This window comes from Anneissia japonica, unplaced genomic scaffold (genome assembly GCF_011630105.1).
Source record: "Anneissia japonica isolate Jap-2015-1 unplaced genomic scaffold, ASM1163010v1 scaffold288059_len961885_cov194, whole genome shotgun sequence".
NCBI lineage: Eukaryota > Metazoa > Echinodermata > Crinoidea > Comatulida > Comatulidae > Anneissia > Anneissia japonica.
Window position 1 is genome coordinate 332,925 of NW_022740566.1, and position 16,145 is coordinate 349,069.

Here is a 16,145-nt window from a genome sequence, read left to right on the forward strand (position 1 = left end):
TCATTCATATGACCATCTGGTCATATCAAAATCCTAACCACAGTTAATGATAAATGTGTCATTCATTTTCCAATTAAACATTGATAGATAGATAGGAATCTATCTTTATTCTGAATACAAAAAACAGTGAAAATTGGTATAGACAAGAAGCAAAAAGAAATAGTTTTAAATGAAATCAAATTCAAGTTGTATTGTAGTTCCACATTTACAGTTAAATTAGGGGGAGTTTATTTGCTTATATACAGTACGTATCAATTTTACATCATAAATAGTAAACACCCCCCTAGAATAAATGTATAACTCAAAGAATAAAATCTCCCTCAAAAACCCTTCCTAACAATAAATGCCCCTAAATACGGTATTTAATTTTGCTACTGTGTTTTTAACACAGTAGAGTATTTCTGGTCTAATCCTGTTATTTAATTTGAACAAAATGATGGCTAAATGAATGAAATTTAAGCAGCCAAAGTTGGCTGGGTAGGTATAAAATTAAGAATGATTTTAGATACTGGATATTTAACTCGCCATTTAATTGTACACTACAGAATTGCATAAAGCATGCTGTATGTGAATACAGGACAATAGAAATCTTGGTTTCCTACCTGATTTGTTAACAATTTATGTAAATTTTAAAGAATCGGGCATGGGCCAGACCAGGTGAGACAAAAGTGAAATATTATTATTTTGTATTGTTTGTACTGGCTAGAAAAGTAGAAGACATTCACTGTAGGATCAGAATGGGCTTCTTTTAAATAACAGGAAATTGAACTGGCAAATTGACAGAGAACTTCATAACAATTTTGTTGAATATACTCATGAAAAAAAAAAAAAAAACTTGCAAACAATTAGCTTCTTAACGCACTATACTGTAGGTGGTGCTATATTAATATTGATAATGGAAGAAACATTCAATATTTTATTGTATATTTTTCAGTTGGATAGTAGATATCTTTCAATTTTTGGGGTTTGATCCAAAATATCTCGACCATAAACGTATATGGCAAACATTGGAAATTTTAAATTGGATGAACTTTTTTTCAGGATTGTTTAAGCAAGATCCACACTGGTGCGGCTGACTTGATTACTTTAGATGGTGGCGACATCTACACCGCCGGGATTGAGTATGGCGTGAAAACTGTTATGGCAGAAACTTACAGTGATGGTAATGATGTTACTTTCTCACTTTACACTTTAGTAATTTGTGACTAAAGCCATGGTTTCATTTGGAGTTTTATTAAAAACAGTGTATGTGCTTATTAAATGTCATCTATATATTAATTATTTGTCGCACCCTTAACCTTAAATTTAATTTGATTAATTGGATTACTATTGGTTCACTTGATGTAACTGGAATGCTATAGTCCACTTAACTGGGCTAGTAATCTAGTTAACTAGACAACGTTTAATGTGTATTAGTTATATCCAGATAAAGATATAACAGAATAAATTTTACTTTGAAATTGACTTCAAAATGCTGTTTGTATTTGCCAAATTGTAGGGATGCAATAGTACTACATTATATTTTTACTCTTCTATGATTTTATCGTTTTCCCATGTGATTATGACGTCTTTTGATTTGATTTACGAAATTATTTTTTTTATCATATACATGAGGAATCATTATCAAATCGTGCTACTGTACACGTAGTGTGAAAACTTTTTATTTCTTTTATATTCTCTATGAACAATTGCTTTTCAGCTTTTTATCATTGACCATTATCGTCATAGTGTAAACAGACCTTTATGCTATTTGAAGGCTAGATTATATACTCTTATTTGTAGGCAACATTATGAATTTTGTTGTTACATCATAAACAATCATAGGTCGGCTAATTAACTAATGATAGCCTAAACCGCAAGTTTGAATATGTTTATTAAATGTTAAGAGCAATTTATTTCTAATGTAATTTATTACAAGAGGACAAATAACATTTCATTTGTATTAGATTGTATTTATCTTTGTATGGTATTTTATCTCCTATATAACATTCTGAGAACAAAAAAAAAAGATTTTATTTACAGTATTCACTGTTGTGTTAGGCTAACATTTTATTATTTAAGATCTTTAAGAATGAAATACATCACTTGGACTGATGACATTATTATAAGGTCTATATTTTACCTACTATGATAACCTTTTTTTTAATTAACTACCTTAACAGGTGATGGATACTACGCTGTAGCTGTTGCAAAGAATAGCGACACAAGCATGACCTTGAATTCACTGAAAGGCAAAAGGTCATGTCATACTGGTGTAAAAAAAACTGCTGGATGGAACGTTCCCGTTGGCTACTTACTGGGGGAAGGTTTGATGGATGTGGTGGATTGCAACAGTGACATCAAATCTGCTGGAATGTTCTTTAGTGAAAGTTGCGCACCAGGTGAGTAACCTGATAAAAAGAATGCCTGCTATACAATGGTGGTGCAAAAAGGGATGGGAGGGGACAAGCTTCCCCACTAGGGAGTGCTCCCCTTCCCCACCACAAAATTATTACCTTAATACAGAATTTGTTTTATACCTTTTCGTCCTGAGGTGATCTTATGCCTTGACAATGTATCGGCAAGATATGCTTGTACCTAGTAAGGATTAAATCGCTTTTTGTTTTTTGTTTTTTTTTTGTATGCGTAATGTAAAAAAAATATTTGACTGACTATTCAATCACTGCCCTTCAGTAGATCAAAATATTTAGATACTTAATAATGGCGTGGTGATGCTAAGTGGGTTTAATCATTGTGTAATCATGAACTCGGGTGTGCAAATCTTTCTTTGTAGACTTAAGAAAAAATTAATATGCTGATGTACAGTATTGCAAATAATATATTGTGTAATGTTTACCAAAAGTGTAATAAATTACCCTTCCTTTCTTTATTGTAAGATATTAAATACATAGAACATTCTAGAATTACATTTATGTGACCAAACAAACAGTGTAAATCACATTGGTAATTATAGAAACACGAGACCATGTGGAATTCAGGAGTATTGTTTGAGAGCTTCTGGATACTTGGGTACTGTAGAGGCAATAAGCCTATTGGTTAATTATAATGCATGAACTGAGTTTATATTTTATAAGTCAAAGAGGGATTCTTAACCATTTCTTTACCGCTCGTAAATACGTCAGGTAGGAGTTCATGACAGAAATAATTACCTTACCTTGCACCGAGGTGCACTTAGTTAAGCAGGTATCTTAATCTGTTTTCTTTGCTGTACATTGAAAAAAAGGGGAAGAATTTTGAATGTCCCTATTTGATTTTTGTGTATGACTTGTTTTCCAATGAACCAGATTGTCTAGGTATTGGTCTGCTTCCGAAACAACAGACACAGTAACTTGTTGTTGCTTTTCAAATTGTATTTATCCAATAATCATTTAAGCCCTTTTTGATTGCAATTGTAAATACTGTACCAATTCTGAAGAAAAATACAAGTTATTTAAACTACATCAGCAAGATGTACTTGTACCTAAGCATGGATTAAGTCAACTTTTTTTTTAAACTTTTTGGATGATTATTCAATCACTGCCCTTGTGTATAGATCAAAATATTGCTGTGTTGGTGCCAAGTAGACTTTACCATTGTGCTACGGAAACAATACTGCTATGAATGTATTGTCTAAGATAGTATAATACATACTCCCAAGTATTGAAATGCACACCATTGTGTCGGGATTCAATGTTTCAATAATAATTATGTCAATGTCTGATAATGCATAAACTCAGTTTGTGAATTTTTCAATGTATTGTGTGAAGTATTACCTTACCTTGAGAAGATAGAATGTGTATTGTACTTTTCACTCTGAGCTAATCTTCATATTCATTAAACGGGTAACATAATCCATGTTAATACAAATGAAATGAGTACAGTAGCACCTTTTGTAGACTAACATTGAGACAAGCTTTCGCTAGCTTCATGTTGTTATTATTGTACATTGAAAAATGGGGAAGAATTTAGACTGTCCGTATTCAGTTTTTGTGTATGACCTGTTTTCAAATTGTAGTCAATAATTTGTTTTAGAAGTTAGTGTCTTCAGAATTTATTTTTTGTCCAAACAATTTAGAACCAAATATACACTGTAAGGAAATAAGGTAGCATTTTGTTTGAATGGGAAGAATACAGAAATGAGTTATTTTCTTTTTAAACTTTTTTTTATTTGTATTCAATTATTTTAATGTTTTTTTAAATTTTAATATTGTTAGAGTTGTTACACCCTGTTACAGGTGAGACTGAGTCACCTTTTTAGATTTTTCTGATTGCTAAATGTTTCCTACCCAATGCTAGCTACAATTTTTTTCTTGTAGGTGCACTTTCGGCAAAGTATAATCCAAATGAAGATAATCCACCTTCACTCTGTGAGACATGTATTGGTCAGGGCAATTACAAATGTGCACGAAACTCAAGTGAGCCGTACTACAACTATCACGGAGCTTTTAGGTATGTTTATGCTTATGTTTAATGAACAGTCTTCCATATACAGTCATAAGTGTTTATTATGCTTCTGCGTAATGAACACTTGGGACTATATGGTATGATAGTACCGGGAAAAAAACCGAATCTCGCGCTAAACTAAACAAAATCATTCTTATTCTTTCTTAAAGGCATTTCAAAAACCGAATCTCTCCCAGTACTGAATTCCGGACATATTCGATCCGGGATACAAAAAATAACTTCTAACAAGCAGTTAATTAATAACAATTTCTGGATGAAGTTATGCAATAATCATCGCTATCGGGGAATTAACAACTAGGCCTAGCACAGCACCCTGTGAGTGCCCTGTTCGTACTGTTTAACTCAGTCCCAATAGTGTTGTCATAGTGATTATCTATAAATCAATTGGAATAAACCTAAAATCAAAGGAAGTTTTTACGACAACCGACTCTGTTACAGTAGACGTTTGATTCAAATTTGAATAATGTTAGATTCATCAGTATAAATTACAAATGCATAGCTTCATTCATTCTTTAAACTTAAGACACTTCTCAAAACATTTTGATAATTTTAATGAATGATTAAAATTTTTTAATGAAAAAATTAAAATTTGTTTGAAAATAAAGGGATTCTTATTTGTTTTAATACATCTATGTAATTAAAAATTTATCTGTTACACTGAGCCTGTTCCTGTCACCAACATAACAAACACACAGGGCTTTGCTATGCCTATATCAGCGATTAGCCCTAGCTGGTGTACAACAGCCTTGTTCGGAAAGGGTTCAATAGAAATGTTCCACAAAACTTTCTGGAAAACACCGTAACCGGTCCGGATTAGGGGGTTGGGGGATTGGTATTGGGAGAGTGCACTGTATAATTAATAATTTATGAATTTATAAAATGCAATTTACTTAAAAGGATGCAAGGCACTAATAAACTTCAGTTGATATTTAGCCATTACATAGTAATAGTATTCGTTTACACAGTAATTCTATGAGTTTTAATGAGGGTGCACTCGAGACCTAATCTTAGCATAGGCACATTTGAATTATAACTGCCAATTCACATACTACATTTAGTCAAATGTAACAATTTTATAATTAAATGTAACAAAGGTTGCCGCATGTGAAAGCTTTCAATGTAACAATTTTGTAACAAGTTTCCAAAATTTGTCAAAGGTTCCTTGTACAGCAGATATCCTATACTGCCTTTGCATAATCATTGATCTAAATTTTGAAGTCAGGCTCTGGAGGAAAAAGTAATGTTATGTTGTACAACTGACTTTACTAAAATCACAAAGTGTGTTTGAAGAAAAAAAACCTTAGAATGGTTAAAGAGATGCACATTTGAGGCATGTTGTGGCAAAATGGCTAAGTTGTAGCAAAAATTGAAACTCAAGTTATTGGTATTTTCAGATACCTGAGTATGTTATCTTTAAAATGAGAAGTCATTCATTCAAATTGGACATTTCAAGCTTAAGTTATTGGAAAGTGAAAGTACAGTACTCTTAGACTCAAGATAAACATGATTTTGAGTAATTGCCTTTCTTTCAAAGTTATTTGTACATACATTGTTTAATAGAATGAACTATAAAAAATAACGTTAAATAAACAATTTGTTAACCACTTCCAGAACTAATACTTTGGGACATGATTAATAAGACATTAAACTGTTGATCTATAGTGAAAAACAAATTTGGATGTTTAGGCAATTTTTTGAGCTCCCATATTTTATAGCTTATTTACTCAAAACTGGACTGTGCGACAACTTAACCATTTCGCCACAACATGCCTCATTTTTGAATATTTAAAAACTAGTGGCATAACAACCATTCCCCCACCCCACCCCAGTTTTTAAATATTCAAAAATCTATATCTTATTTACCGTCAAACACCCTTTTTGCATTTAAAAAAAAAAACAGTTAAAGTACAACATATCAAAAAAATGTTTTCCCTCTTCAGCCCGACTTTAAGGGTACTTAATATTTTTACTTTTATAATATATATTATCTCAAATCAGATGTCTTGCTGAGGGTTCTGGAGATGTTGCATTTGTCAAACATCTTACCGTTCAAGAAAACACAGATGGCAATGGTGATCAATGGGCACAGAATCTTAAATCCACCAACTATGTCCTGCTGTGCCCTGACGGTACAAGAAAGCCTGTGACGGAATATAAATCCTGCAACTTAGCTTGGGTAATTTAGATTTTCTTTTAGCCGGGCACTCGCTGCTCCAACACTAGTCGGCCGACGCGATTCTATGGATGATTCACTGCCATGAAGCGTGCGCAACAGATTTAGAATGCTGTCAGCAGGCATCACGTCGATCGTACGATGCAGCGGGTACCCGGCTTTACGATTATACTGTAAATTGTAGCGAACTCTTGGAATCATAGGGAGCAGAATGAGGCCTTTGCCTTATAATGGTTAAACATGGTGGCTGCCAAGCCTTTTTCCCTAGTTGGCAAGGAGTAGAGGGTGCCACTAAAATTCGGTGGTGACGTCATTACTTTCATTTGCACAAAATTTTCCTATCCCCGACTGATTACTATATCTATATTCAGTACACTGTATGCCTCTAATTTTTTTAATCTCGTGTGCAAAAGGCTCAAAGCCGGGATGATTTTCCTACAGTTAGATCATGATGCAATATTTTGTTGTTAGGCCAAGATATGAACGCACAACCGAACCTAACAAATCTCACTTTACGGTGCTGGTTAACACAAATGAAGCCTCGACCATCCTAGGCAAGGCCTAGAGAGGCATAATGGTTATGTGATAACAAGGTAATTGACTTACAATAACAACTCATTCTAATACGCACAGCCACAGCAACCAACAGTTTGGTCATAACTGCTCTACAAACTGCAGTTTGATTAAAGGGCCATAAAAAAAGTAATGGACATCACAACTGACTTATAAAACAATTGTAGTCACGTATTTCATAAACTATGGGAAATAGAAGCCTTAGGAGCCATTGATTCTTTAAAAAAAAAGGTTTCAAGTAAAAAATGGTTATTATTATTCTTCATTATTCTTTATTTAGGCACACAACACACGATGCTTTACACAAACTAAATCTCAATATGAGATTTAGGGAGTGGAATTGTTTATGTTGTGAGAAAAAATCCTGCAACTGGCAGGAATTGACCCTGGGATTGGAAGGCAAGCATCTTAACCACCAAGCTATTCAACTCCTTCGGCTTCTACAGTATTTCCTATAGTATACTCAAAACCAGACTAATTGCTTATTCCCATAATGAACAATTGTGTTATTTTTATGACTTTGGTTCTGGATTCTTTCCTGAAATGCCTGGGTGAGAGTTCGTGGTGTAGTGACCACTGCCGGGGAGATTGCGTAATAAATTATTGCTATGTTCAGCGACGTAATAGTACAGGCTCTCACTAGAAAAATGTTAAAAGAATGATACCGGAGCTGTGAATTTCTGTACTATGATTTTAATATGGATCACGATAAAGTAATACTCTTCTTTTAAGCTATACAAAGATATTACTATCTAACATCTCCAACTTTCTAGAACATACAGGGAGTTTTTTTGTAAGCCAAGAAATTATTGGCAAGACATAATGTCTACTGTCTACAGCTTTATTAGATCAGGTTACAACTACGTGCTGGCTGTGATCCAAGAGTCTAATGAAAGTGCTTATAATATGTGGCAAAGACAAGCTAAACCAGTCACTCGTCGCAAATCGTGTTTCAGAGAAAATGGACAAAACATGCTGTAATGTCAAATTTTTAAAAATCTATTTTATTACACTAAACTAACCTTTATATATCTACACATCATTCTATGCTATTATTTTCCCCATTTTCAATGTTAAAACAATACTTTTTAAGGATTTAAAGATAGTTTCTGCATGAGAAATGCCTGAAATCATAAACTTTGATGGCTAATTTCTCATATATTGTTCTTTAAACAGCTGTGTGGTTAACTTCATAAGGAAATGTCCGATTTGAATGATTTTTTTACCATTTTATAGCTATTATATTACTCTCTAACACTGTATTAATAACTCAAAATCGATTTTTGCGACGAGTGACTGGTTTGGCTTGTCTTTGCCGCATACTGTATATAATGTCAATTTTTTGTAGTTTTCAGAGGGTTGTTTGTGAGAAAGGCAGTTTAAAATTTGTGGCAAGTGCCGTATAAAAAAAATGAGCTAGTTCGTGTATCTGTCAAGAGTTGCTAAATTAAACCTAATAAAACATACACTGGCTTTCTTCCAGACACCAGGAACTTTACGATCAAATTGACCCAAGAATTTATATTTTCAAGGGTTGAACAAGGAATAGTGTTTTAGCACTGAGTAACTTATTTATACCATCATAACAAATTGCCTTGTTGTGAGAGTTTTGAAAGATGACCTGCAACTGCATCAGTGGCAGCATTAATGAAGTCTCTCCATTCCAAATGAAATGATTAAACTTTTATTAAAACATAAAAATTGCTCGTTTTAAATGAATCACAAGGCATTTGAATTGTTTATACAGACATCATTAAATTTGCTGGCAGATATTGAAGGAATAGTGTTCTTGAAATATTCTGTAAATAAATATTCAAATTAAGCAGTTACTTTGTTTCACCTTTTTGAGATTAATGTGGCATTATATATTTAAAAACTATCCTAAGTATAACTATCCTTAAAGGCTTTGTCCAGATTATCAAATTTTCTGTGACCAAAAATGGTGGTATGCCCATATATAGTCATGATGTGCCTATATATGGTCATGATGCAATGTCATGACCATATTTAGGCATGTGACATGATTTTGTCCAGTAGTATGGACAGTCCTAAAAATATTATAAACATATGAAAATTCATTTTATGCATGGATTGCCGTAAATACAACTTTTCACTGAAGCTGAAATAAAGTATTTTTGTCCTAACATCATCATTAAATGGAGTGTGTGGTTGGATATTATAGAAATGCTGTTGTTTTCAGAACCGTATCTCATAACTTTTATCTGTTTTATATGACTATTTCACAATTCACAAGAGAGATAAAAAATGTGATGCATTCTACTGTAAATGTTACACTGACCTGAGCAAATATAACCTTGATAAAGTCGAACAATTTAACAACTACTACTAATCGTAAGTAAAAGCACAGATGCAATGTAGCATGGCCTGTATGCTAAATTTTTCCTAAATTTAACTAGGTTACAGAAGTCAATTCCATTGACATTTGTTAGGTGCAGATGTCTATACATAAGTTTGTATCAATTTATACTTCGTATGGCAAGTGAAAATTTATTTTACTACAAAAATTACCTTTAATGATTTTTCCAGACTTACAGATAAACTTGTTGATTGTTGATGGGACATTCTATTGTCATTGCACAATGGATGTGGGGTATATCCACAAAATGTAATCAAATATGTAAATTTGAAATTGTTGTTTGTGTCCATAGGTACCCAGTCATGCGGTGATAACCGCCGCATCTGCTACCATGGAAAAGATCAACTCTTACCGCAAGCTATTAGATGATGGTCAGGTATGTTGTGATTAGATGAATGGATCTTTTATTCTTTGAATCCTAATTATAACTTGTACTATGTTATTTACACTATGCGAGACTTTTTTTTTATACCTTGTTTAGCGAACCCGCTAAATAAGGTTTGAATAAAAATAATTAGCGCACCCGCCGCCACGAAAAAGTGGAAATTTCGGGGGGAAACAAATTTTTTTCTTTATTTTTATTACACCCTCCGCTGCCTTGAAATCTCAAAAGATAAAATATGTATATTTCTTCCCAATTACATAAATTTGAAACATTTAACCATTCTATTTTACATTCACCAATAAAATTTTATTTTTATTTTCTCCTCCGTCTGGATGTTTTTGGCAAAACTATTTGCTAAATAAGAAAACAATTTTATTTTTATTTTAATTCCGCCCTCCTCCAATGATCTTTAAAAAAAATAAGTATGCGAAACAAGGAATAAGTCTCGCCCTACAGTGATAATCCTATTGTACCAACTTAATACAAATACTTTTTAATGGCAATCTGCATATTACAAAAGGTAAAATACAAATTGAATTTTAATATAGAAATATATATAAATATATAAACAATTTGGGAAATCCCTTATTTCACCTGATGTATTTACATACTGGGATAAACATTGTTTGTCTCACTACTGTACTGTATACACAAATATAACAAACTAAAACAATCCTATCAAATAGCTTTTATACTGAAAAAATTATAAAAAAAAAAACATTTTTCAATATTAGTGACAGAGGTTTTTAGAACTGGTGAGAATATAAGTTGCATATCTAAGGAGAAGGTAAACATTTTGGGGATTTTCCCTCTATTGTTTCTCATTCTTGTTTGTCTTATTGATCCAGCATGTTGCTTGAGTATTTCCGTGAGTAAAGCATAATTGTGGAAATAGTTGACATGGTGCTAGTATGAAAAAAGGCACTGGAATGTTACTTCCTTATTTTTGAAGTGTCTTGAACAACACATTATTTAAGCCTATATTCATACAACTCTTCATGACTGTTTACAGCTTACAATTCTTTTCTTTATTCTTTTCTGTTTTTTTTTTTTTTTTTTTTTTTTTGGTTCGTTTTTTTTTAAAGGTTTTGGGAAGTTTGGCATAGTATGATAAATTTTGTTAAATGTGTACCTTTCAGAAACTCTATGGAACTGATGGAAATCCAGAATTTGACATGTTTGATTCTGCAAACTTTCAAGGAAAGGATCTGCTTTTCAAAGATTCCACCGTTTCACTGAACAACACAGATAGCACAGAATATGCCACCTACCTAGGAGTACCATATATTAACACTATCAGAGGTCAGTTAATTTAAATATCAATGCTGAATATTTTAGGATAAAAGATTACTTTCTTTGTTGCTTAAAGGTGATGAGCCAGCTATTTTCAAAAGAACAGTATCATATTTGCAACTATTATAAAAAATTAAAATAAGAAAAACGTTAAGCAGTAGATATGCTGTGCATTAGAGCGTGATGTTGCTTTCGCAGTGGTCGAATGATTTGGCCCCCACAACGAGATTAGGTTAGTACATGCCAGGGGTCCCACCATTGGTTAAAGGTTGTGCTTTTTCCCTGTAAGTTTCTCTTGAATTCTTTTACATTCTAGGTATAATTTAGAAAATACAGTTAACAAATACTTTGGAAACAAATGTGAAAGTAGAGTAATTAAGATTTGTAAACAATATAAAGTCGATCTACTATGTTTATAATCACTGATCAGTACCTGTCTGTTCAAATTCTGTTGTACCGCTTTATAGGTCTTGCAGCCTGCCCAGCAGGCTCAGCACGCTGGTGTGTCGTATCTGACGGAGAGTTTGATAAATGCGAAGCTATGAAGAAAGCCTTCGCCACAGAAAACCTAAAGCCCGACATTTCATGCCCGAGGGCCCAAAATCAGGAAGGCTGTATGCGTCAGATTAGAGGTAAACATAGCATTTTATCTTTAAAAATGTTTTTGTTAGCTTGTAGCAACTGGTACATTTTGATGTGTTTCAACTATATTTTAAAGAATATTTTTTTACACACTGGCCATTTTTCACTCAATCAATCGTTCCACTTATATGGCGCCATTCCATCAGTCGTTGCTCGTGGTGCCGTACCAAAAAAATGAGATATTGAAAAGTGTGTTTTTGAGTAGTGATTTAAAACTGTCAAGCAAAGATGATTGCTTCATGTTCACTGGACATTTATTCCAGATCTTTGGTCCGGCAGTGCTTAAAAGAGAACTAGCAAAATGATTTTTTGTTCTAGAGGGGAATTTTGATATGCCATTTATATGGCCATTTTTCACTCAATCAATCGTTCCACTTATATGGCGCCATTCCATCAGTCGTTGCTCGTGGTGCCGTACCAAAAAAATGAGATATTGAAAAGTGTGTTTTTGAGTAGTGATTTAAAACTGTCAAGCAAAGATGATTGCTTCATGTTCACTGGACATTTATTCCAGATCTTTGGTCCGGCAGTGCTTAAAGCCTGTTCTTCCCAGCTGTGTTTGCTCCTTGGGATCATGTCCAAAAGCACTTCTTGGCTAGATCTTAGTTCTTGCCTAAGCAACAGTGAACTAGCTGCTAGGTCTTAACTTGCATGCTCGATTCTACCGGTAGCCCCAGTGCAAGTCTTTCAACAGTGGTGTTACATGGTGTTATATTTCCACTTTACAGATGGCCAAGCCGATCTTGTGACCCTGGATGGTGGCGATATTGTTACCGCCGGCAACACATACAAGATGCAGCCAGTTGCTGGTGAGAACTATGGTAAAGAGGATGCAACTGCCAGCTATTGGGCAGTGGCTGTGGCTAAGAAGGGCACAGACTTCGGGTTTGATGATCTCCAGGGTAAGAAGTCGTGCCACACCGGTATCATGAAGACGTCTGGTTGGATCGTTCCAATTGGTACTCTAATGGATCGGGGAGAAATTACTGTTGAAGATTGCAATGTGCCTGTTGCTGTAGGTATGTTCTTTAAGTAATAATTTTCGTTGTGACGTTCCAAATATTAGCACCCCATTGCCTTCATATTTTCAGTACAAATATTCTGTGAAAATGTTCAATTAAGGCCTGTCAAATTTAGGTTAGTGTTTCGTACTGCCCTTTAGAGCACCTTTTAATGTAACTTTTCTGCATATTCCTTTCTAAACAGAGTATTGTTTTAAAATGTAAATGAATTAGAATTTAACTTACGGTGGTAATGAAGGTGACAATAGCAGTGACATTAGTGTTTTCCTATTTCTATTTTTTAAAACTTTTAATTCTTTATTCTCTACAAAAAGGTGCCTACTTCTCATCGAGCTGCGTACCCGGAGCCAAGACGCCTACTTATGATCCAGATAACTTAAATCCAGAGAATCTATGTGACCTGTGTATTGGACAGGGTGAGGACAATTGCGTCCGTAACAACAATGAACCATACTATGGCTATACCGGTGCTTTTAGGTAAAATAAACTCAAATTGATTGAGACATCAATTTTAGCCAACTGAAATAGAAACGCTAGCCACTCATTGAGATTCTTATCATTTATTGTATTATATTATTATAATTATAATCATCAGCTATTGTAAGTGCTATATGGGGCTAGCCATGCTAAAACCAACATCAGTGACCAAAGAAGTAAATTGACTCGCATTATAAGCTTTAAAACTATGGGTCATTGGAACTGACTCGCTATTGCCAAAGTTGAGTAAAAGTATTACAGCTTCTCTGTATTAAAGTATACAATATATTAATATTGTACATTCTTGCACTAATTACTGAATTTGCAACAGTATGCTGGTTTTTGGGATGGCAAGCCTAACATGTGTATCATATAAAACAAATTGTTCATTTTTACATTTACAGTAGGAAATTTGCACACTCTCAAAAAACAATGGACTCTTCTGGTATAGTTCAATTTACCCTTAGAAGGGATATACTGTAAATACTAGTTATGTTTCTCACTAAAGAAATCCAGTCTGGTCTGTGTAATCCTTTCTTCTTCCTCAGAGTTCGGGCCAACTTCATGTTTGAAGACTTTGCCTGAGCCAAAATAAATATATTAACAATATTTATAATTCCATTTTTAATATTAACATAAGAATAAATCTATTTTATTTTGATAACAAGGTGTTTAGCAGAAGGTGCAGGCGAGGTTGCATTTGTCAAACATGTGACAGTTGGTGACAACACCAATGGGAACAATGCTGCTCCTTGGGCTTCAGGGTTGGATAAAGCAGACTTCGAACTCCTTTGCCCCGATGGATCAAGGAAGGCTGTGGATGACTGGCTGACCTGTAACCTCGCTCGTGTACCCTCGCATGCTGTCATGACATCAGGGAGCAAATCGACAGAGGTGAAGGAAGAATACTGGAACCTTCTTAAGGATGGACAGGTAAATAATATAAATCTTGTATAATCTTTTTCATTAGTGTGGGTATGCAACAATCCCTCCCCAACCTAATCAAAAGGAAAGATCCTGAAAAATGTTTGATGTTAATTTGAAATTTGCCGATGTCCCAGGTTTCTTGTTTTAACATTATGCCTAAAAACAGTGCCCCTTTAAATGGGGATGATTCTTAACTTGATGTACCAAAGTACCTATTGTCCAACTTTCTACCATATAAGTTGCACAGTTTTCAAAATATACACACAACAAAACTGGGAATTGACCAATGTGCACCGCTGTCACCGTAAGTTAGCTTCAAAATTAGCCAAACAGATGGTGTGCTTAAACTCAGATATTACCCTGACAACGATCTTAGAATGTTTTTAATGTTTTATATTTATTATACTATGAAAGCTTGAATATTATATGGTATTGTTAGTCATTACCTAGGTAGAAAGTGTCTGTAGAAGTAATATTTTGTGTAGATTTCTATAGCAAATGATATAAAATTAATGTTTCAATTAATTATTGTGTTCACTGTGATGTGTTTTTTTTTTTTTTTTTTTGTGTTTTTTTTTTTTTCGTGATTTTTTTGATGTGCAGACACCAAATTTTATATTCTGTTTAATTTTTCTACAGGGAATCTTTGCCAGTGACACTGGTACAGGATTTCGCATGTTTGATTCAGAAGGTTATGAAGGCAGCGACTTGATCTTCAAAGATTCCACTGTCAACTTGGTTGATGTTGGCGAAAAAGACACGTATCAGAAATGGGCTGGAGAGGAATACCTCAAGTCCTACGAGGCAGTCACCTGCCTGCGACTGCCTGCGAGTGGCGCTGGTCAGATCACCACAAGTGTTGCTGTCACTCTTGTTTCTTTGGTTGTGGCAGTTTTGAGCTGCATTTACAACTAATTATTTTCCCCTTTTCTCTTCTTTACTTCCTTGATTGCCTTGTTACATTAATAAAACAGTAAATGCTGTAAGTTAATTATGTACTTTTAAGATTTTAGAAGAAAATTCTTTTCAATATGTTGATGCTACACAGAATTAATGGAAGCACTAGTAATTAAGTAGAAGCCTTCCTAAATATGATATTGTTGCAGTTTTAGATTGTTTCATTTACAACTGTTGATGATTGAATCCTTGTTGAATTTCTTAGTTGATCAGATATGTGACCTGTGTAATGATTGGCTAACTTGTGATGCATATACAGAGTTTCTGTCATGCTCAATGATATGCAGTGTCATCAAACTTGGAATAAAAATGAGTAGATTTAAATGTCATATGTAGTAAAATAAGTAATGGTTGATCAGTACACTAAAAAGATTAGTTACGTTTGTATTTTGATGAATACTTGGAATTCTTTAATTAGATGAAATTAATTGATTGGTTAATCACATGGTTATGAATTTATACAAAAGATATTGATTTTAGGTGAAATTCAGTTTCTTTTATTCAATAGATATTAGTGTAAAAAACTAAGTGGTCAATTTATTCTTGCCAATTCATGAACTTAATTAGCAAAAGTATTTGCCAATCCACATTTAATAGTGGAGTATCATTTCATAGAATTCTTGGATTTGGATTTTATAGATGAATTTCAAACTTAAGAAAAACTGTCAAATTTTGTATCAGTAAATTATTTTTTATTATCATTTAAAAAGGAAAATATTTTTATAACTGGTGCTCAGTGTGGCATAGTGTAATAATATCTTTATAACCTGTTAAATGTATGAGGTGCTGCATTGAAGAAATGGTATCTTTTCAGATGTAGTTTTAAACCAATCTTGATGCAATTTTATAGAATTTTTATATATCAGAAAATATTTT

At 33.6% G+C, this 16,145-nt stretch overlaps 1 protein-coding gene across 1 annotated transcript in view; it reads left to right on the forward strand.

Annotated features, from left to right (window-relative positions):
* The window catches only part of LOC117118250 (melanotransferrin-like), a 23,700-nt gene extending 7,886 nt beyond the window's left edge, over window positions 1-15,814 (forward strand). Inside the window, exons 3-13 of the mRNA XM_033262780.1 lie at window positions 1,042-1,162; window positions 2,163-2,381; window positions 4,296-4,428; window positions 6,442-6,619; window positions 9,859-9,942; window positions 11,091-11,253; window positions 11,712-11,876; window positions 12,615-12,905; window positions 13,223-13,385; window positions 14,054-14,318; window positions 14,952-15,814. Coding sequence (XP_033118671.1) covers window positions 1,042-1,162; window positions 2,163-2,381; window positions 4,296-4,428; window positions 6,442-6,619; window positions 9,859-9,942; window positions 11,091-11,253; window positions 11,712-11,876; window positions 12,615-12,905; window positions 13,223-13,385; window positions 14,054-14,318; window positions 14,952-15,227 — 2,058 coding nt within the window. The 3' untranslated portion in view covers window positions 15,228-15,814. The remainder of the gene's footprint in view (window positions 1-1,041; window positions 1,163-2,162; window positions 2,382-4,295; window positions 4,429-6,441; window positions 6,620-9,858; window positions 9,943-11,090; window positions 11,254-11,711; window positions 11,877-12,614; window positions 12,906-13,222; window positions 13,386-14,053; window positions 14,319-14,951) is intronic.
* Window positions 15,815-16,145: the final 331 nt, after the last annotated feature.